This window comes from Lagopus leucura, unplaced genomic scaffold (genome assembly GCF_019238085.1).
Source record: "Lagopus leucura isolate 7727_CA_CO unplaced genomic scaffold, USGS_WTPT01 Super-Scaffold_100004, whole genome shotgun sequence".
Lineage (NCBI taxonomy): Eukaryota > Metazoa > Chordata > Aves > Galliformes > Phasianidae > Lagopus > Lagopus leucura.
This window is the reverse complement of record NW_024962264.1, coordinates 12,525,196-12,549,264: the sequence shown is the minus strand read 5'-3', so window position 1 is coordinate 12,549,264 and position 24,069 is coordinate 12,525,196. Positions and strand designations below refer to the sequence as shown.

At 38.7% G+C, this 24,069-nt stretch overlaps 1 protein-coding gene across 6 annotated transcripts in view; it reads right to left on the bottom strand.

Moving 5' to 3' along the window:
- Positions 1-19,939, bottom strand: part of DCLK2 (doublecortin like kinase 2) — a 78,375-nt gene extending 58,436 nt beyond the window's left edge. For 2 of the 6 annotated variants that reach the window (XR_006178846.1, XM_042871020.1), the window contains exons 1-2: positions 19,462-19,937; positions 3,247-3,581 (exon numbers count right to left, since the gene is read on the bottom strand). Coding sequence is in view for 4 of the 6 variants with exons in the window: in XM_042871020.1 (XP_042726954.1) it covers positions 3,247-3,581; positions 19,462-19,876 (750 nt within the window). In the remaining 2 variants the exon portion in view is untranslated. Of the gene's footprint in view, positions 1-3,246; positions 3,582-19,461 lie in introns of all 6 variants that reach the window. The other 4 variants (XM_042871018.1, XM_042871019.1, XR_006178845.1 and 1 more) reach the window with 3 other exon arrangements.
- Between the last annotated feature and the right edge of the window lie 4,130 nt (positions 19,940-24,069).

Genomic DNA, 24,069 nt, shown 5'->3' with positions numbered 1-24,069 from the left:
GGAAACCTCAATGTCAGGACAAAAACTGGAATGGCAGAAGCCAGCACAGCAAAGTAAAAGCCTGGTTACTTTCATGAAACTATTTTTCCTTAGAACCAATCACAAAAGTTTCGGAAATCAATTTTTTTTTAAATGTTAGGTGCTTAACAAAAGTGAAATGGCAAGTTTTGCCATTAGTTAGATGAGATTCTGTATTTCAGACTATCCAGTGCTAATCCTCCAAATCACATTACCCTTCTAATACTCATCTGTTGACAAAAGGAATCCTTCCAAATGTTAAAATCTTGCTATTTAAAGCTAAATAATTGTCTGCCTTCAAAGTAATCAAGGAAAATAAAGTGAGATGAATGTTGCTGTCAGTGTTGCTATTATCAGGCCTTGCTATAGTAAAAATAAATGAAGTCAGATGAGTACACAAAACTTAGATTGTAGACATAATTTCCATCATACTCTTTACAATTAAAAACAAGGTATCTTCATAGATCACTGGTTGTTTTTTTTTCATTTCTTATTATATACATCAACAAAATTGTCCCATAGTTAATGAGGACCATACAGTCCCTAATAGAAGGATACGAATTCTACATGTGTTTAAACTCTTGAATTTCAGCCTCAATTCCACATACAACTTAAACATACTGCCTCTGAAAAAAAGAAGAAAAGAAAATAATTGGTATTTCCTCAGAGTTAAAATAAGTGGGGGGTGGAGAGAACCTTGAGAATCACAAGAGCAACATTTATAAGAACATAGCCATTTACAGAGTGTGGTTTTTTTGTTTTTGTTTTTGTTTTTTTTTTTTTGTAAATGGTTGCCTTTCAAGCTGTGTCAACAATAGGACGGACATAAAAGATTTGCCTCCCTTGCAGATTTAGAAGAATAAGCAATTACCACATGAGAGAAAATAGGCTCAGAAATTTCCACCAATTGGTAATTGGCAGCAGAGCAACTCCTTATTTGCCCAAACCCACAAAGTCCTTGGGCACCAACCTCTAACATATACCAGCAGTAAACAAAGAAAGAAATTCTCTTTGCCTCAAATTGGGGTCAGCCCTTTGCTTTGTGATAGTTGTTTGCCCCCAAACAGCTCTCAGATGTCTCTATCTCTGTAGAGAAACAGAAGGCAGTTTTTATTATCCTGGTGTCTAAAGTCATAGGTCTTCCTCCTGGGGCACTGTATCACATGATCCCTTAAGTCATAATTGTGCTGTGGTTGTGCAAGAAAAGGCTCCTTCCCAAGGCCTAATTGGAAGAGCAGAAGTTCTTTCTTCCAAAAGCACAGTTTATGTGGAGATGAAGTAGTAACGAATGTACAGTGAGGATATGTGCAGGCTGCTTTCTTCAAGATGTAGGAATTTCTCTGTTCTGCTTGAAAATACCGATGTTTGCAATCTAAGTCTTGTTACCAGACAAAGGAAGGAAGAGAGATTGTGTAGCAATGAGAAAACACCCTTATTTTGAAGCATTACTTATGACTACTTGTCCTGACTGTAGACTGAAGACAGTCATTGTCCACCATGAGTAACATTAATATGCAAGCAACATAAGTGAAATTTAATGTATGACTGCCGATTGGTTAATTTTATTGCTCCCTGATGCACCACTGCAACTACCACATAAATGCAGACTAATGAGCTTCTACTGTGTCAGTAATTCATATAAGTAAATCTGAACCAAGTCTCCAAATTGTAGCAGTTGTCTTTCTGACTCTTCTTCCCAAATCTTTTTAAACTATTTGGCTAAGAAAATAAAATAACTTTTATGGGACATCAACAGAAGACTTCATGGGCAGGAGAAAATAATTATTGTAGAATAAATATCCTCTAAGCTATTTTGAAGTGAATTAAATTAAACATGATTGAATCACATTTCTGGACTTTTAAAAAGCAAAGCACATTCTTATAAAGGATTCTCCAGGTAAAAAATGCTGTTAACAAATCTCATTTAAAAACACAAGAAAAGAAAACCAACAACCCTACAATATAAAACAATTAGAAGAATTAAAGAGCATATGACAGTGCCTACAGATATCATGAATGAGGATTCTCATTTACATATTTCTTTCACTACTTAATACCTAAGAACAAAAGTACTTCTTTCCTAACTTTTAAGTATATAGCAAGTGTGTCTGCAGTACACGGAACTAACTAGAGGGAAAGGCTTCATATCCAGATTATTTGAATCAGTGCACTTTTTCTGCAATACGTTATCTAGCAATTTTCAACACGAAAAAGGTGCTTCTTCAGTGGTCCACAGGATCACAAATATTATAAAAAGCTTGTGGAAAACAAGTTCCCAGTTCTCCTTAAACAAGATCAAAACCTTTAGGAGTAGCACATGCAAACACACAGGTATGTAGATATGCAAAAATACCTTTTAAATGAGCAAGGATCCCAATATTAAGTCAATGATACCACAGTCCAGGTATCAGGTATCAAACATGACCTAGTTGGCAGCCTATGTTGCTCTGCGTTACTAGACTCACAAAGCTGTCGGAGTTCCATATCAGTGTCAGATAAAGGCATTAGGTGTCAAAGCCTTGCTACACAAAAGGCTGACTCACCAGCCAGATAGATCAACAGCTAATGTATTACTTTCACCTGGTGCAGCACTGTATTTGTTGGGTTGCTTCTTTGTATTTATGGGTTAGAATAAAAGACCTACTGTGTCATTAATCTCAACAGTGTGTATTTGCCATTTTAAAACTAAAAGTAAAGCTAAAACATCACCTGTGAAATACTATTTCAGATAAAATTCTTGGCCTTAGCAATCTTAATTACTGTATCCAGGATGACTTTCCAGTATTTTTGTTTATAAAATAGTAAACTATAGAAGTGAAATGGAAGAGGACACCAATCTTTTTCATATACCACATGACACAACGCAATAGCTTAAAAATACAACTCTGCTTCTGAAAATGTGTATTTTAAACATTTTACTTTCAAAAATTTCAAGTGAAACTCAGTTACTGAAAAGAATCAATAAGCACTAAGTTTAGCAACACAACACCGTATATGAAGAAGTGTTTTTTCTTTTACTTAAAGTAGTCCATTTCTTTTGTAGTGGAGAGAATTTTAGTATTTTTTCTAGGTATTTTGAACAGAAATGAAAAAATGTGTGGTTTATTTAATTATCCATATTCAGAAGCAAATTAAAGCCTGTGTAGTAACGAGAATTTAAGTTATAAAAACAAGGTTAATTAGAGTAACTCACAATTGTTAGATTTTCACAACAATTCAATCTCTTACCTGCTTTCCATCCAGTGTACAAAGCCTCTTGACTACACCCGAATCTAACTTAATGGCTTCTGTGATGTCAGTCAAGACCTGTTCAAAGGAGTGAGCAGTCTTCTTATTCAGCAGAATTCTTACAGCTTTTCGTGGCTTTACTCCACTCCTAATAACAGTCACCAGTTTGGGTTTAATGAAATCTTTATTCTCCTTCACTTCACTCTTTGTGGATGTCAAAGATGTCAGGGATCGAGTGGACCCGGTCCTTATGTTCACACACCAGTTTGGATTGACATTCTTGGTATAATCAACTTTCCGATATGGTTCATTGGATGCACAAACATAACTTTCACCTGAAAAAAAAAAAAAAAAGATGACATTTTCTTAATTTAGGAATTAATTTTGCAGCTACATTTATCAATTTAAAAAGTAACAGATATGCCAGAAGCAGTGGTTTTTCTGTATTCCAACTGCAGATCATTTTAAATGAAGGTTGGTAAATTAGCCAAACTATATCCAAGCGCTGCTATCAGAGTAGTTTCAAAAGGCCTATGGTTAAGCAGTGAAACACAATAAAGAATAACAAGGAGGTTGAAAATATTTCTCATTTCTTTTGAAAGAGAGCAGAACGTCAGCATCCTAAGATACCTGACCATGAGAAGGCGGTATACATTGACTTTGTACCAAGGATACATTGTTGAAATGCAGTCAACGTTTTTTAGAGCAACAGCTTTCACTGAGGCTAAAGAGACTGAGACTACGGGAATAAGAAAAGGGCAACTTTGTTTTCTTTCTTAGTTTAAAGCATGCGTTTCTGATACCTCCTTGCGAGAAGGAAGGTGAGAATACAAACCAACAAACAGGCAAGCAAAAAACTATAAAACACTTCATTAGCAGTTAGTAATTCAAACCATTACATCAAAGTACTTGAAACCATGATGCAGAACTAAGGAGTCTTAATTTTCTCATGCATGTTGGATGTTTCCATAAATAGCAACATGATCGTGAAAAATCACAGAATTGTAGGGGTTGGAAGAGAACTCTGGAGGCCATCTAGTCCAGTTTGCTAAAGCAGGTTCCCGACAGTAGGTTACGCAGGAAAGCATCCAGGTGGGTTTTGAATATCTCCAGAGAAGGAGATTCCATGGCCTCTCTGGACAGCCTGTTTCAATGCTCTATTTCTCAAAATGAATAAGTGATTTTCTTTCTCATGTTCTTATTGAAATTCCTATGTTCCAGTTCGTACCCATTGCTCCTCGTTCTGTTGTTGGTCATCATTGGAAAGAGCCTGGCCCCAGCCACTTGCTCCCACCCATTAGATTTTTATGAGCATTAATAAGATTCCCCTCAGTCTTCTCCAAGCTGAACAGACCCAGATATCTCAGCTTTTCCTCCAGGCCCTCGTACATCTCTGTGGCCCTCTGCTGAATACTCTTGAAGTTTCCTGTCTTTCTCTATCTGTAAAGCCCTGAACTGGACACAGTATTCCGGATGCGGAGGCCTGATTTTGTTTAAAAAATTGCAAAGTCAATTCTATGAGCAAAACAGTAAACTTCCTTCAGCCCTCTTAAGAATTACTCTGTTCTGGAGGATGCTTTTGAGCTTCTTTTCTCCTCTGTACTAATTACTGCTTTCTAATTTAGCATACCTTTAGCCCTTTCTGAAAGATTGCTTGCTGTATTTGAAAGAAAACGGGATGAATTTAAATTAATAAACTATTTTGTTCAGGAAGGTTTGGTAGCCAGTTCTGTATCCGGAAACATCATATGTACAATGTTCCAATGAGGTACAAAGAAATAATTAGGTACAAGTTTTCATGCCACTGCTTTGGCATTCATGCCCATTGTTTCTCCTTATATTCATAGATCAAAAGGTGCACAACACAGCAACCAATACAGACAGAAAGATCTCTTCTTCCAAAAAGTAAACAAAGGAAAATAAGCTGTTGTCAGCCCACAAGCTCCTGGAATAGAATATCCATGCAGCTGCATGTACATTGGTGGTGGTGGTAAACACAAATTAAAAAAAAAAAAAAAAAAAAAAAAAAAAAAAAAACAAGCAAATGAAACCAATCTACAGATGCTCAGCTTAGAAAGAACTGTGGTGGCTGAGAAGGCTGCAGTACCACAGAACCACATGCTAAGTTGCAACAAGGTTTAGGTAATCTGATTTAATCAAACCAGTTTTGAGCAACATGATGGATTTGATGATCTTTAAGAGGTCCCTTCCAAACTGAATTAACTTACAATTCTACATGGGTCAACAGCATTTTTTCAATAGCCAGAGCCTCCAGAGACATTTCATTAATGTGTCCTGTTAGGCTGAAATAGCCCTACATCCGCTAGTACTTGATTTGGAATGTCTATTGTTATTTTCTGAACAATTTCTAATGAGCTCTCTAGTTCTAAACACAGAGCTGCCACATAAAAGTATCTCAAAGAAGCTGGTACTTCTCATTCATGCAAATACTGTTATTAACATCAAAAATGCTAGGGAGCTGCACAGACAACAGCAGTATGCTTTTGATTTCATTTAAGTTAGAAGTTTTCATTTTTACAGACATCTATTTTTTACTTTACAGGGAGTTAACAGGAATAAACTTCTTCGTATTGCTGATGCAGAATCTAGATGTAAGATGAGAACAGGATATTAGATTCTGACTGACAGTATGTATTGTGTGAGAGAAGAAAACCTCAAATCATTTTGTTATTCTCCTCTCTGCAGTTAGCTTATTGTGTGACATAGAACCCTTGGGATGACGTTTTTCCGTTATTACATGCTGAAATTTCTGTCAGTGCACCTAGGAAGTAGCTCTGGGTTGGGGGTTGGTGTGTTTTTTTTTTCTTTGATTGTTTTCCAAATGTGTATATGCATAGTCACAGGTTTTTAAGACATTTAAGAATGCTAACTATTATTTCCTCTAAAAACAACAAATAAAAAGAATGTAGTCATTATTCTGGGTCCCCAATACCAGGGATTCAACTTTGGACAGTCCCTGACCTCCTCATTAAGAGTTGATTTGTATAAGACTTTGGTGAAGTTTAATCAACATCTGGTGATAATCTTTATGTATAAATAAAACTGACAACACCCCATGCACAAGGATAATTTTCTAAGTGCACGAAGTGCCCCTAGCATCTCAAAGTTTCTAAATAAACTTCAGTACACAAAGACACTACCTCAGAGTAACCACTGAAGTACAGCCTGTGCAGCTGTATTTAGAAGTTAAATGAATTCTCACAATAATTACTATAAGACAGCTCAAAACTGAACACCACTAAGCATGTTAAGAATTATCCCTTCAAACTGTTAACATTAAAGCAAAAAAAGTGCTTCCCCCTCTCCTCAGAAAACAAACAGAAAAAGCTGCAAGAAAAGAAAAGAAAATCCTTAACATTCAACAAATAAGCAGCTGTCATTACAATGGGAAAGCAGGAAAAGACTTTTCCTGTAACACCCTGTCTTAAAATAACATCACATTTTTATCTCCACAGTTACTATGTATTGAAGGTTTAAAAAAAAACAAAAAAAAAAAAACACAATAAAATGCTTACAAGATAAGTCTGATTAAGTCTGATTTAAATTTAATTAAGAAATCTGGAAAAGAAAATATAGAAGCAGGTTCTCCTATTTGAAATAAAGTTACAAAAGGAAGCAGAAGTAGAGAACACGGGTCCTTTTGCTAGATTTACCATAGAGAAGTCTCATTAGTATATTCTAACTTTCAGATCCCTTAACAGATTATCTTCCTCACACTGTCACAGAACATGTCCTATACTACCTGTCTAGTCAAATTGCAATACCCTCAGAAGAGGGGAATTCATCCTGTTACAAGACTTTCATTCAGGATAGAGAAAGAAAGGATCTTTATCCACTTATAACAGCAGTGTAAAACCTGTTGGTTCATACCAGTTTGCTCCCTAATGATCTGAGCTGGCTTCAATACTCATTTATTAAAGATTTCTTATTATTGATCCTTACATGTTAGTTTTCCTCTTTAGATGAAAATAATAGAAAGTGTTTTTAACAACAAAACAATTCATCTCTTATAAGAATGAATTTCAAATAACTTGTTTCAGCTTCATTCAACCAAGCCTTAATGTGAAGCACAAACCGTTCTAGCTTTCTAAAAAGTGTATCTGGCAAAACTAATTGCAGAATTTCCTATAACTGGCAGAGAGAGGAATAGACTAATTACTCGAGGATTGTAGCATATGGCAGATTGTTCATTAAGTGTTTTAAACTATGTGCTGTTTTATTCTTTCAGTCATACAAACTAAATTTGGTCATTGAGGTCTTTATGTGAAAAACAAGTTTTACTACATTGCAAGGCAGGCATGTATGGCACAATAACACGAAAGAGAAAAATGCATGCACTGACTTCCTTTGGTCATATTTTAAAAGATGAAGAAGGTTTTTATTTTACTAAGTTAGCAATTAAGCTTCTAATATTTTACCACAGTCAGGACTTCATACACAGTTTCTAAGTTCTACGTGCAAATAAATCACTTGTTACATTCTGCATAAAGACTGATTTTCTATATATTGGCCATTCTAATAATCAACTGTAGATTTGGTGGGCTTAACAGGGCATCCAATTGATTATACAACTGTATGAAATATTTAACTAAGAAAAAAAATAGTAGGGGTAAATTAAATCACAGCTATGAAGTTCACTACAGGCAACCTTCCTAGAGAATAGTATTCTCAGGAGTAAGCCTAAGAAAATCACCATTAGTTTTTGAACACTCTTATATTGTTTGAATTGTTGTTTTAGCCACCCTTCTAAGTAGACAATGCAACAACACAAATCTATTTGCAAGAATTTACAAGCCATTTGTAAAAATACTACCTCATTTTATTTTGTAGATAGTTAAATGTAGAAACGCAACATTGTATATAATATTTGTCTGCAGCTTTAACACGTGGACCGATTTTAACTCTGTTTGGGATTAATTCATGTGATTATCACACACACACAGAAATCCAATTTTTTTCTTTTAAATGGGGGTTGTTTTTAATTTATACTGCTGTTGTTTAAATCAGTCAAACTGAGTCCAACATTTTTAACAGTACAACAGATAACTTTACAAATCAAATCACAAGTATAGATAAGTTTGGCTCTATCTCTAAATACCTTTTATGAGATTTTCATGTGTCTAACCTTAACATATAACCTCACTGTAGCTGAAATGCTAAGTCACTCCTTCAAACAGTGATTGAGCAACTACTGGGAAGGCAGGGCCTACTCAGGGGAGCTCAGGTGCATGCAATGTTCATTAGTGACCAGAAGGACTGTAGCCAGACCTCATTTAAGGGCAGGCAGTGGAGGAAAAGGTATCTTTTACTGGAGATCCTTGTGTACCTGAGGCCTTTTGAAGGTAAGCAAATTATTTCTTTTGTTTCTGTACCCTCACATGTTGTATTTGAGTGAGTCTTGGACTTTGCTGTTTTGCTGTCATTGCTGCACTTGCTATCAAGTTATAGCATTTTAGATTCCTGTATACAATTTTGGCTGCTAGTTGAGTAAACCTAGTACTGATTAACTGTAGTTGATTGTAGTTCTGTGCCTGTTCTATCTTTGGTACCTTTATCCAGACATTACAAAGCAGTTACAAAGCAATTAGTGCAAGGAGAGGTGTCCTCATTGGGTTGTGAGTATTTGCAGAAAGAGGTATCGTAACATCTATAGCAGGCAACTTGTTCCCACCATACTTATTTTTCCTGTTAATTTTGTCATTTGAATGAACTTCAGGAACAAAAGAAGGGCAAGCTTCTCCTTGGAAGGTCAGAAATGTAGCTCTGAAGAACAGTTTAAAACAAGAAAGGTCTCAGATGGTGAAGTCTTACAAACGTGAGCTTAGCTTTGCAGACTGTTACTCCTTGGGTTAATTTTTCTCTGATAGAAAGCTGAAAGTAAATACTACAAAAATGCACAGTGTGTCAGTTGTTCCTCTCGAACAGCAGCATTTAGGCAATAGCACAAGGTAGCTGCTTCTGCAAAGATGGAAGAAGCATGTTGTGTGAGAAAGATCTGTGCCTTGTTTCCCTTCCCAATGCATCCCGATGTATCTTCCAGAGCATTTGTATCAGTTCTACCTCTGTCAACTTAAGCTTCTACTTTCTCAAGTCTCTGGAGAAAGTTACCTCCCCTGTTGGCTTCCTAGCTTCCTCTGCTCTGTCTGGAAGGTACTAGCTGAGCTATTGTCTTTGCTGGTGAATTTATCAACAGCAGCAGGCTCTAAACTGTGACACTTGAATGGTACTGGGGATTTTCTTGTCTGGATTGCTATGGGGCGGGAATATGTTACAGAAAGGAAATGGTAGGTGATGGTAACTGCTTAGTCAAATGCACTCTGGTTTGCAAGATCATAGGTAAAAGGCATGATAACCTACAATTCATTTTCAGCTCTAAATGGGGAATTACTCCACAGATTTTAAACTTCTTTCTAATTTTATCAGGAGGGGGTTTTGTGGTGAAGCAACTTTTAGAACCCCTAGGAGAAAATAGAAGGAAAGAAGCAAGGACTACTAAAATAGCAGTGCCTGGAAAATAACTAGGTCACATCCTAGTTGAACCAGTCACATCCACTTGAACCAGTGATTGAGCACCTGGTGGGGAGGCAGGGTGCACCCCTTCCCAGGCCTCACTGAAGTATTGGCAGTGGATATGAGTGTCTTGTCCAGAGATCTCTGCCTACCCAAGTACCACACTGGCATTTCTAAGGCAGGCAGATACTTTTCATTCTTTTTTTGCAGCTATTGTTATTACTTCCAAGCTTGCTTTGCTGCTCCTCCATCTTGTAATGATGACGTTAAGAAAGCCAAGACCCAAAAAAATTTGAGAAGCAAGTATCTGGTTCCTAGGAAATGTATTATGGTGAGCAGCTAGAAATGACAGCTTACATTAAGTTTTATAAAGTGTCTTTGGATGACGGTAGGGCACCTGAAGTAATAATAATAATTAAAAATCTACAATTGCAAGGATTTAAGTATCTCTTGCCAATAAGTAAGCATGATCAGCAAAATCCCTGACATTTTTTGACTTTTCAGATATGTTGTCCTTGCTACAATGCAAATGAGATAAAATTATGGAAACACAGTTAAATTAAAAAGAGAAGGAAAGTTCAAGACTTGTTTGGTAACTGGTTGAGGCTTAGGGAAAAAAATCATGATTTTACAGCTGGAAAGAAAAAAAAATGTTCTATCATAAAGACACTAGTATCTGCCATCTGGTGTAATGATTTGTGAAGTTTTTGTTGAATTACGTGACAGTTCTTGAATTTTTATGTTATTGCTGGTTGCTTATGAAGGTACTCCAATCTTTCAGTCAAGATACCTTGTACAAGGTCATTTGTCTCTTAACTTTAAAATAGATCCTTTCCATCCTGCATCTGCATCGTAAAATTTTCTGTGCTTTCAAGTTGTTTTCTCAGAGGAAGGAAAACAAACCTCTTTGCCTGGATGCTGGCTGACATCCAAACAAAATTGCAGCATGGGTAGACCCTGTGTACCTGAGGCCTTCCAAGACTAAGAAGACTTTTCTTCTTTGTTTTATGGCTGCTGCATTTGGGCTTGGTCTTTCTTGTGGCAGCGTAGGTCTTTGCTACCCTGCTATTAGTGCTGTGCTTTCCATTGTGTAATAGTCTTACACTCACTAAGAAATCCTTTTCTGAGACTTTAGTAGGCTTTTTGATCATGCTGTGGCTTTTAAAGGAACTTGCAAATCTACCAGATACAGGAAGTTAGCAAGACTCCAAATGCATGCATAAACAATACTTCATATGTTTACATTATTGACTTAAATAATGGCAGTTTTAAGGTTTGAAGGCTCGCTTTACTCTTGAAACCATCTTGATACATTTTGAAGTTAATAGGTGCTAGTCTTAACAGCAGTTAAACTACTGTTAATGAGTGTCACTGACATAAAACATTAACAAGAGTCAGACAGCTCCCTACTTCTTCCACCAGATTGTAAAGTTACCAGTACTACACAGGAATTTACAGGTAAAGACGTGAAGTATAGACTAATGAAGTAAAAACACTATTAACACTAAAACACTATTATCTATGTGTAAAAAAAGAAAAAGCAAGCATCACCAACACAGGTTAAATCTGGGGCCCTAAACCCAGCCAAACTCTTCAGCAGGAAACCTAGCCAGCCTGCAAGAGCAGTTTTGGCAGAAATATGAAATTTCTTTATAGGTTGGCATCATAATTTCAACAGAACATATGTGCCATCCATCCAGCACTTCACAACAGTACCCAGAGCAGTCTAAAAGTGACACTTCAAGGAAGAAATCCTGCTACCACCAGAAATTCCTCAAATGGGCCATATGCTAGCATAAAATGAATAACATCTGTTGACATTCTGAGTCACAATATAATCAACAAATGGAGTAAGTTTACTGATTCTCTACGTCTTATTAAAACTGAAAAAAAAAAAAACCCACAAGTACAAGACATGAAATACTGCCTATTAGTGAAGGAACACTAACTGCCTCTTAGTAATTTACCTGTTCTGCATTAGTAGTCAGGTACACTAGTCATGAAGACCCACATGTTGGCAGCGTGTTCAAGCACGCTGCAGGATTTCAGTTACTGAGAGCACTAACTGAACTAAACATTCACCACTCTCCCACCATGGTGAAAACAAGATCATATTGATCAATCTGACTAACAAATAGCCATAGATAATTAGTAGTTGAAATACTGTTTAGTCTACTCAAAAACTGATCTAAGGAAACAGTTCTTTAACTATCTGCTTATTTGATAATATTATTATTGGGAAGGTATTTGGCTTCTCTCACAACAAAATTACATGAGTGAAGAATTGGAGTATAAACAAATTCTCCAAAATTCAGCCATACAACTTTAGGTATGCATAGCAAAAGAGATGTATCTTGGTATTTAGTACCGCAAGCATACATCACTTCCAAAAATGTAGTTTTTGAGGAAATACAGCTGCCTTACGGCTCAAGGTTCTTCATGGCACAAGTTTTAAGAGCTGAAGCCAACTTCAAGGCATTTATAAAAACAGCAGAGAAACATTCAGACATATTGTCCTTAAAAACAGTCTGTTAATAAAAGACATGCAGATGTTTCATTTCCCTTAGCATTAGGATAAAACCTCCACGTTAAGTGAAGGTGGATATACCATGTAGCAGGGTATGTAAGGAAGAAATGAAATATGTAACACCAGAAAATCCTGTTAGGGTATGTGAAACCAAAGTTCCTGAACAAGCTTTTCTGTTTAGATTTTGCGAAATGTTAACAAGCGCTATTATTCTGAACTTCACTTAGAGCATGGTGTTTTAAATGACACACTGCATGAGAAAGAATGATAGAGCTGACAGAAGAAATAGCATATCTACAGAGAGGAAAAAAAAAAAAGAATGCCAAAACCACATTGTTCTCAACATTTTTAAAGCATGTTCCACTTTGAAGCACGTAGGACAAATCAGGGTTTTAGGTGCACTTCATAGCCATTTCATATCCCTCTTCTTTTGGTGGAACTTATTAACTTCAAGAGTATCAAAAGCTGCTCTTTATTTTAGTGTGGCAGTTGTTAAAACAACTAACCTTCCAACTTAAGGACCATGACAAAGCATCCTTCTTGTACTCTGACATAAAGTTGAGTGTATTTGCAGCATGTATGAAAAGACCGAATCTAAAAATAAAACCAACCCTTTTATGGAGGATTGCATTTCATTTAGATCTTTTTTGCTCCCTTTCTTTCACAGAATTTCCTCATAAATTTCTTACAGTATTTTCATGTCACCTCCACTAGCCCTGTATACATTACCAGCATTTGTTGTATAAAGCATTTATGTTCCCCTTGCACTGTTTAAAACCTGGTATGATGAGAAGAATTTTAATAGATGACTGCTTCTAATTCTCTTCTAACTTCATTTAGCCAGAAGGTGCAGGTAACAGCTTCCCACAAGGTTTCTTAGTATTGCAGAGCTGCTCAAGTTGAAAGGGACCTCTGAACATCTTCTGGCCTCAACTCCCTGATCAAGCTTTCTGAAAAGCTTCAGGAAAAGAGTTGAGGGATCTTGGTATAATCCCTACCTAATACCACTTGCTTCCTCCGCAGTAAGTAAACACATAGGTAGATTACGCTTTTCTTGTGGAAACTAGTTGATTTACAATGGTGGAACTATCTTATTTTGCTTGGAAATAGCAATTATATCAGTATTTTGCATCGATAACCCATTGCCTCAGGACTGTGGAACCACTGCAATTTGAACATAAACTCAAGAATAAGTGCTTTTTAATTTTAAAATTCTTGTTCTTCCATTTTATTTTTTCTTTGTTACTCTTGTTAGAGATTTCCTGGCTCTTTTGACTCTAGTGTGGGAAGGTAATTATACCTTCTGAAACAGGTTACAAATAATTGCTTAATTGTTGTTACCATGTACTTGCCCAGACAAGACAGTATTTTCTTGACCTAATCTAGCAGCGCGCTGAGTAATTACAGAAAATTAGTCAGAATTTGGGCTGCTAAATGGTGGAAAGGTGTTGCTGCCTGGATAAAGAATATAGCTGTAAAGATGTGCCATGCAGATGCTCATGTGCCCAAGATTTGGGCTACTGAAGAACAACAGAATACCATCAGGTAGATTGAGCTGCCAAAATTTATGTGGCTCAAATAGATTGGTAGAACAAGGGCAAATTATTTGACCTCAGTGGGTCCATTAAACCTTGGGCCATCAAGGAAGAGATGAAACATAAATGGGCTGGAGAAACCCCTCAGGGGGAGATGGGTGATGGTAAAAAATATAAATACGGGGAGGCAAGACAAGTTGATTATATCACCTTGCCCCAAGCTCATGGCGTGAAGTGTTATGTGCTTATCATGGTGGAGGCAACAGCTGGGTGGCTTGAAACATAAGCAGTAGTCCATGCTGCTGCTGGAAACACTATGTTAGGTCTTCAGAAATGAGTCCTATGGTGACATGGTGCTTCAGAATTAATTGAGTCAGATAATGGGACTTGCTTCAAGAACTCTCTTGTAATTATTTGGCATTGAGAGGCTTTATCATATCACCTTCATGCACCAGCTTCTGGTATAATCAAAGGATGCAATGGACTGTTAAAAGCAACGGGTGGCAGAAATCACCTGGTTGGTCAGTACTCAAGTGTTTATCAATTGGGATGGTTCTACCCAGTCCAGGTCCCTACATACTGTAGAGGGGGGAAAAGATTCCTGCAGTACATGTAGAGAGCGTTCTGTGGAAAGCGTCTTGGGTTCTTCCAGCTTCTGGAAAGGGCAAACCTTTCTGCAGAGATGTTTTTGCCCAGGGGCCTGGGTCTACTTAGTGGCTGACATAGGGAAAAATGGGCACGTTCAGTGTGCGCCACAAGGGAATTTGATGTTGGGGAAGTGCAGTCAGTAATTCCGTGTGTGTATGTGTGTTAATTATTTTTTGTATGTATATATATATATTAACCATGATGTAGAATAAGAGGTGGAATGTCATGGCTTTATGATTTTTTTTTTTTTAAATGATTTTCCATATCATAATGTCATGTAGTGCACTGGGCGTTAAAGAGTTAATGCTCCAGTTCTATGGACTGCTGATAGTTTCAGGTACCTGGTTCTGAGAAGGAAAGAACACCTAAATACCCCAGGGGACTTAGCATTTACATTTTCTCTTCAGAGGGAAAGATAAAACTTCAAGTTACAAGACATTCCCTTTTCCCTTTCTGCTCATTTCTGCATGTGTGCTCTCTAACTGTCCTGCCTTCAGCACTAGAGTAAAGCCTTTGGTTTTGGACACTCCTATTTTATCTATTAGCCTCAATTCTGATTATATTGTATTATATTGTTATCTTGCATTCAGATATTATTTCTATTAAATTAACTTTCCTCCTCAGATTGCTGCCGCTGTTTTGTTTTTAGGCCTGACTCCTTATTCTTTTCCCATATCCCCTACCCCCACTCCCAGGGTGTGGGTCTGTAGGCATCAGCCTGTAAACAGTTAACAACTTTTTACAATTTAGGTTACTATGTTACTTTTTATGTAATATGCAATGACAATGATAATATAAAGCAGAAAGCACTTGGAGCAATGTCTGGTTTTGAAACATCTCTGATTCTCCACCTCTCTCCACAGACTTTTTTACAGGCGTATGCTGATTTCAAGTGTGTGGACAAAACAACTGACACTTCAAAAGGACTGTATCAATTAAGCATTGTAATTTAAAAAAAAAAAAAAAAAAAAAAAGTAACTCTTAACTATGGTTCCTACCTAAGAATCTAGAAAGAGTCCCTGTCACCTAACAAATCAGTACGACTTTCCTTGCCAGAATTGAAATCTGTTGCATTCTTCTCCCAGCTTTACAGCAGATTTTAACAATCAAGATTCTCAATGGTTTTTCACCACCAAGACATCAAAGCACAGGATAGCAAAGACAGGGCATAACCAGCATCAATGTCAAACAGAAGCTTCAGTGCTGAGGAATTGCATGGTTCTTTCTACTACTGTTGTGTTATGCTTTAAGGAAGTAACAGTTCTAAAGACAACAAAGGATTAAGATGAATGTTTAACTGCTAACTTTAGTAGATAACAAACTTAACTATTACTTCATTGTTGTTAATTTAATGCAATTTTAAAATTCCACATGGAATCTACTACTCAAAAGTAAAGCAGAGTAGCATCAGATAGTGAAAGTGCTTGCAAAACCAGAAGAAATTCATAGCAGTTGCTAAATCCATTCTCTCTGTGGATTTCTATGCTCAAACAATATCAGAAGCAGACACTGAAGTTTTTCACTCCTCCCCGCTTAAGAAAGCAACGAAAACTGTCAAACTCATGATATGTAATGTTCCCTAATCTACAGGGACTAGAAATATAAATGAAATTTGCCTAGGATTGGTCCTGCAAACAATGGATTCTTCTTTTTGCCTGTCAGATTCAAGTAAGAAAAGCAACATGCTTAAAATGGAGCTTGTCAGGTTTCAATAAAATTGTGACCAGATCACATTTATTAAGGTGACTCAACCTGTGACAGTAATATTTGAAGTTGACAGTATGTCTGTGCCTTTAGCTGTTTTCCCTTTACAGCAGATGACTAAATGAAAAACATGTATTGGTGACTCAATTCAACCAGTTTGGAGTATTGCAGCACAAAATTTGATGCTGCCAGCTTTTAAACAAATTAGATACTAGGATCAGTGTCCAAGAGCTGGAGTCTAAGGAAGCTTAACACACACCTTTCTGGGTTGGTAAGCATGACCAAGGTCTCAAGTTCTACCTAATTTAGAGAGCTGACATTAGTTAACTTCACCTGTTGTGATTCCATGCACCATTTCAGTGACACTGATGTGCAAACAAGCTAGTCAAATAATTAGGCATTACATAAAGTAGCTATGTTTGGGCTGATGTTTGGCCTGTAGCTGGCAAGCGTGATTTTTTAACTTTCCAAAAATTAAAAAAGCAATTCTACCAAACACCATACAAAACTATTTGTTGTGCTACTGCAGTTCAAGATTCAGCACATTACCAATCTTTACTCATTCAAAAAACTCAAGCTTGCTCTGCTGGAAAAAGAGAACCACAAGAAAAAGAAAAAAATATATCTCCCAAGCCTACTAAGAAAAAAAAAAAAAAAAAAACACAGCTGGCAAAGGGTTCAGGAATGATGGATTCACTACTAGTTTGATTTCTTCCCATCAATGTATGTCATTTCCTGTTTCTTTATGGTGATTGGACTTGTAAAGATTTTTGCATGCTTACTGGAGCATTTACTATTTCAATTATGATGTTACAGGATTTTCTTAAGATTCCTTAGAGTTGCATTGGTCATGGATAGATGACTAAGTAATCAGGAATCTCTTTTCCCTTTCATTTTAAAGAGAAAGCAAGGAAGTGGCATTTTCATTGTGACATTTGCTTTGCTTTATTCTTCCAGTGAAGCACACAGACAAAGGTCACTCTTTCAGTGACTATTTGAAGAGACAGGAAGTCAGTTTTTGCTTACATTTAAGTTAATAACTGAAGTTGAGACTATAAGCTGCATTTACATGATTACACAGCAAGTCTTTTTTAAAGCATGGATGCTTAAGACTTGAAGTTTTTCCAACTTACCAAAAGTCACTCCAACTTACCATTAGTTTATCTGAGATTTCATTTATCTGCTTTCCCCACCATCCACACTCCAGCTTTTATTTATATTTTTTTTAGCATTTCCAAACTGACCATTAGGAACCCTTCCAAGACCTCATTAAAGGGCTGGCAGAGGTGGCAAGAATATCTTGCTGGGGGTCCCTGTGTACCTGATGACTTCCAAGTGTAAGCAGCTGGTTTTTTTCCCCTGTTTGTTTCTGTTGTTTATGGCTGCTGCATCTGTTTACCCTTGCTTGCTGCAGCCTAGAACTGTGTTACCTCAGTGTCATTGTTGCACTTACCATCACATTACATTGTTACAAGTGCTGAAGTTGAATACTGTAAGACATCTCAAGAAAGCATGAGAGAAGTAGTCTTAACTGGAATGTACATGCATTTACTGAAAATACAGCTTCTGCAGGTACGTGTACTCTGCAAGCAAAGCATAGGACAGGAGGCATTGGCCTCATGTTGCCACATAGAAGATTGAGGTAGAATATTAGGAAAAATTCTCTCTCAGAGTGGTGAGGCATCTACCCAGAGATATGGTACAGTCACCCTCTGTGGAGGCAGTCAAGAAATGTGAAGCTGTGGCATTTAAGGGCATGGTTTATTGGACAGGGTGGTGATGGCTTAACAACTGGACTAGACTATATTAGAGGTTTCTTCAAACCTTAATGATTCCATAAAATTCTTTGTAGGGGTGGAGGATTCCCTTTCAGGAGAGTCACCAACTCAAATGTGTGAGAATTGCCTTTTAGTATACTATAGTAATAAAAATCCTTTTTCCCCCATCCCACCTCCATCTACAGAGTAAAGAAGTCAGAGCATGTCCTGCACACAACACGCAGCACCAGCCAACAAAACAACCTGAAACCTATACAGTGTCTATCGTGATCAAGGAATTCTTCAGTGTAAATTGAGTAGCCATTAATATATTAAATTCATGCCTATATTTCACTTACTACTCCATATAAATCCTCTATGCACACTTGAACATTGTACCACACAAATTATTTCACCACCTGAGCCAACACACCAACCACAATTATCAGCTGGGAAGACAGAGGGCTGTAAGGGGGGAAAGTCAAATAACCCTGATCTTTGTATCTTCTTCAGAGCATACTGAAAAAAGTTGGTACAAGTAACACCCAGCTGAGGTTTAAGCTGAGTAATCTGATTGGTTCTGCAAAGACAAAACATGCCCATGCAATCTGGTGACATTAAACCACATTTGGAAAGCTGCAGCCTCACAGCTGACAGCAATCTACTTTGCAGCAAAGTAGCACAGGTGAGTTTGAACTCTGTAATGATCCTATGAAAGTGTATCTGTATACTTAAATTGAGGTATCTTTTCACATACTCAGATTTGGGCTTATGACATAGTTCACATGACAATACTTTCAAACTTGCAAAGATGCTGCAGGCTAAAATGGAAGCCACAGAACAAGCTTACATGACAGTAAGTTAAGCTGTAGAAAGCGCTTAAAGGCTTATCTGTTCCTTGCTCAGGCAATTATCATTTTATACAAAGAAGAAGTGTATGTTTCATTCATTGTAAGTACTTCTGGCCCCTTCCAATTTGGGGTATTGTGAGAAGTAGTGAAGCACTGCTCAGATTCTTAAGGTCTACACAACCTCTGCAGCAACTCCCATTATCAAAGGCAGCTAAGAGACAATTCTGAAAAGCATTCAATTCCTTAAATGTCTTTGCATTTAGGTAACTATCTTTCCTTAAAGAGTATGGATACCAGCAGGACTTTACGCTGGTTCGTTTTATTAAGTGGGAAGCTATACATCCCTTTTCACAGCACCCGGGAAAGCTTAAGCTGCTGCGAGGCACCAGTGGCAGCATCGTAACAGTTAGGGAACCGAATTGAAACATTCCTCTTTCCTACAAATGGTAATGACTACAGGGCAGCCAAGAACTTCCCTGTGGTTCTTGAAGTGGAGAAGCACCTTCTGCTTACCCACCGTTCTGCCAGCCCACCTGCTGGTAGAAGCAGACGAGCTCAGCTGCCAAAGCAAGGCCTTAGCAGCAGGCAGCTGCAGCCCACTCATGCTCGTGGTCTCCCTCAGCTTCTTGGTGCGCCAGCACACCCCCTGCACAGCCCCTCACCTTCCAGCAGCTCGTCCAGGCTGGAGAGCTTCTTGCTGCCGTCGATGGTGTAGATGGTGCGGACGCCCTGGGGCAGGTTCACGTTGTCCGACAGGGAGCGGGTGAGCTCGGCAAGGAGAGCGTCGAAGGAGCGGAAGCGGTCGCTGGAGATGGCATACACCAAGCCCTTGAAGTACTTGTCCCCGTTGCGGTAGAAGCGAGCTTTGCGCGCTTTCTTCTCCGAGCTGAGCGCCTGCAGCGTCCGCGTGCGGTAAAGGCTGCAGTGGGCGCTGTGCGCGGGGCTGGGGATCAGCCCGTTGCCCCGCGGCCCCACGCCGCCGCTCGAGCCCGATGCGCCGCGCCGCGGCCCGGCGCGCTGCTGCCTCTTGTCCCGCTCCTCGAAGTGCTCCAGCTCGATGCTCCGGCTGCTCGCCATGGGGACCGTTGCCCGCCCTCGGGCCGCGCGCGCCTAATTCAGCATCGCGCCCAGCTGCTCTCGCTGACAGGGCTGCGCCCGCTCGCCCCGCGATGGCACCCGCCGGCTTCGCCGCTGCCCGCCGTTGCACACAAAAACATCCCTCGCTCCTCGGCGGCTCGCGGCTAACGGCGGCGCCGGGGCGGGAGGCTCCGGGGGGCCCCGCGGCCGCACCTCCGCGCCGTGCCCGCGCAGCTCGCACAATGCGGAGGATGCCGCGCGCCGCTCCCCCCTCGGCCCGTTCCCAGCTGCGCGGAGAAGGGGGTGGGGACCAGAGCGCCTATTCGGCTGCCGGTCAGCGCGAGGAGCTGCGCAGCTTCCCGACTCCTCCGCGGGCGAGCAAGGGCGCCGCCGGCTCGCGCATAGGAGAGACAACAACCAGCAGCGGCCCGGCGGGAGGAGCGAGCTGTAGGGCGGCGGCTGCAGGGCCCTAGCGCCGGGTGCGCGCCGCCGCTGAGAGCGTTGGGGCGGGCGCCGCGGCTGCGGGTCCGCATTGGCGGCGAGAACGGGGGTGGAGGGGGAATCAGGAGGTGAAACCGAGAGGGAGAGGGATTCTTCGAGGAAACGGAGTGGTCGTAGGGAGGTAGGTTGCCCCTTGGGTGCAGTTATGCCTTCCACGCTCCCCCCAAGGCTCGAGCTGGCTCTGTGGCTCAGGTGCAGCAGCGAGGCTATTGCCTAACCCTAGCCCTGCTATGACACTTATTCGGCTAAAACCTTCAGGTTCTGCGATCTTTTCTATAGGGGTTTCTCCAAAGCGTTTCTCGGGACATAAATCTACCACTACCTCCTGCCCCCCCCCCCCCAAATTCCCTTTTTCCATTGGTGGATCACATACTTGTAGGATTCGGAAGAGACCTAAAGCAGGATCCCTATGGTAGACTATACAAGATACTACCCCAACACCACTCACTAACCTAGCAGGTTTCCTACTGTCTCAGAGGAACCACATGAGCAGTAGCCCAACTCTCATCTCCTACACTGGCTGTAGCCCATACGTTCCCCAGGTGACTTTTATGCACTCCCTGGATTGCTCAAGTTTTCTGCAGGCAGACATGGCCTGCAGGTGCATTGAAGTGGCTTCAGTTTCACCTTTTTGTAAACATTCAGTTTCACCTTTTTATAAACATTTTCAAGTAACACAGAACATTCTTTCTTAACACAATATTTAAAAACAAACAAACAAAAAGCATTTACACCTGAGCACAAGTTTTTGTGTCTTTTTTTCAGGTCTTTCTCTTGCTTTGAGAAATTCTAGTTTTGAGAGATTATTACAGCTGATCACGGTTTCCATTCTTTTGTCTAAGACCCATACAACCATTTGTATGTTCATTTCCACACTGCTTACTCAGTACGTGTCAGAAGGAGACAATCAGTTAGATTCTCTGTTGCACACGGAGATGTTCTATGCAAAAATTAGATTGGGAACATAAAAGATAGGTTTAAGAAAGTTCTTTTAATGCTTAAGACAGAACTGCGTTTAGTAGGAAGACATTCTGTAGAGGTTAAGAAATGTTTTTTGGTTCCTGCATAGAGGAAAACAGACTGCTTCTGGTGTGTACCTTCTAGACCTCTTAATCAAATCCCACTTGTGCAACTTTGCTCCAAAGTGGATTGGTGTCAGCTGTGAGGTTGCAGCTTTCCAAATATGGTCTAATGGCATCAGATTACATGGGCATGTTTCATCTTTGCAGAACCAATCAAATTACTCAGCTTAAACCTCAGCTGGGTGTTACTTGCACCAACTTTTTCCAGTATGCCCTGAAGCAGGCAACAAAGGGCAGGATCATTTGACTTGCTCACTTTACAGACCTTTGCCCTCCCAGCTGCTAGCTATTGTTGGTGCATTGGTGAGGCTCAGGTGATGAACTAATTTCTGTGGCACAATGTTCAAGTGTGCATAGAGGATTCATGTGGAGTAAGTGCAATGTAGGTGTGAACTTAATATATTAGCTATGACTGAATTCGTATTGAAGAATTTCTTAATCAGATTAGACATTATATAGGTTTTGGGTTGTTTTGTTGGCTGGTGATGTATGTTATGTTCAGGACTTGCTCTGACTTCTTCACTTTGTAGATGGAGGTGGGTTAGGGGAAAAGGATTTTTATTTCTTTAGTCAATTAAAGCTAAAAGAGAGGTTGATTTCTAGCTTGTGAGACTCAACTACTCTTGTGTAAAAAAGCTCTCTACACAGAGGTAAATTATTCTCAAGTGTATAACTGCTAAAGAAACTCTTGGTGACACCCAAGGCATGTTCCTTCACTTGTTTTCTTCAGTTTTGGTTCTCTGCAGATGTCATTTGGATTTTTAATAAGCTCTGTCATCTCCATGTGGGAATGGTGCTTCTATTCATAAGTATGCTTTTGCCTTTTCCTTGCTACTTTGCTTCCATTAAAGAGTCATCTGTACTTAAGTAGATGTTTGGAAAGGCTTTCAGAGGTGAGGGACAGAACTCCAAAACAATACAGTTTGGAGTTGAGTTATATTGACTATCTCAGTAAATTATGAGTAAATTACCGTGTGTGATACACAGCCCTATGTAGAACTGAGCTATACAGTTATGCAATCCAGTTGTCGTATTTTTACAAATTGTGTTCATAAATTAGCAGTTCACTTAACAGCAAAAATGTAACGTGAATAATTTGGCTTTTGTTTTTAATTAAAGGAAATCTTCTGACATGATAACTAACGAGCTTATCATTCATTCTTGAGGTATTGTTATTCTTGGAATAACTGTACATTTCTTATAAATCATTATTCTTATAGAAGAGTAGAGCTTTAGTCTCTTCAGATTATATTCCTGAGAATGTTAATTTCTTTAGAAATATCAAAATAGTAATTATATTGAAGGTACAAATTCACCAATTCAAAAAAATGTTAAATTCAGTTTCCATAGGAGAGTCAAGAAGACTGTTTGGTATGGTTCATGTGAGTTAAATGTGTCATAGGTTCCAAGATAAGGGCCTGAATGTAATTTTCCTCTTTTTTTTTTTTTTTTTAACCATTGAAATAGTTAATTTCAAGAGAAAATAACACATGACTTACAGGCAAAGGAACATATATTATACTTTGCCTTATTTATTTGTTTAGACCATTTGTAAGAAGTTATTGGGAGTCCAAAAACTATCACTGTATTGCTTTTAACACTATCATCTTTTTTTGTAGAATTGCTAATAATTGTAATACCATCTGTTGTTGTTTAATGTAAGACATCTAAATTTTGTGTCTTTAAGAGAAATGTCAGTGTGGCTAGTTTGGAAGATATGTGTTATTTCAGAGAACAAATAATGAATAACAAGGATTCGGATAAGTTTTTCAAAGATATTAACACTTATTTGTTGTAATGAATGATCAGTATACTTAAAAATGAAAAATTAATTGAGCTGGGGTAGCTACTTCAGTGAAGAAGTCTGAAGCTTGTTACTCACCTTTTTCTGATCTGTTGTGAAAACTAGAGGAGGAAACCAACATGGAAAAATATCTATTTTGCAACAGTTGCCAAATCTGTTACATTAAGCACACAACCTCTTTCATGTTCAGAAGAGAAGCAATTAGTGCCATTTGGAAAAAATAAAAAAATAAATAAAAATAAAAAAACCATCAAGCTGAAGTTAATTATTTTGATCAAATTTAAGATCAGAGTGGCAGGAAAAAGGGCTGTAAGCTTTTTTGCCTTGTGGTACAATGAGTAAAAATATCTTTCTTTCTTGTAGGAGACAGAGGCATAATGAGGAACTGACATCAAGAACGACAGAGTGAGTAAAAAAACAGCCTTTATTGAATCTATGTGTTTTAATAACTAATAGAATTAGGAATTATACTTCTCAGGTTCATTCTCCAGAGTATTTTTTTTTTTTAACTCTTGAGGGTTTTCAAAGACATAATCAATGCAAATAACGATGATGCCTTGAGTACCTTGAAGGATGGAGAAGTGGGACAAAATGTAGAATTATGAAGTCATATATTTAGTGATTATATTTTACTTCAAGATGTGAATGCATCACTTGAAAGTAACAAAAATGAAGAAAGTGGAATAAACTGTTGATTAGGAGTATTTTCTGAGCTGCTAACAAGATACAGCTGTGAGAAAGGCAAATGTAGTTGGGAGTAGCAGGTGGGGTACTTCGTTTAGGGGGAAAAAAAAAAAGATGAAGGA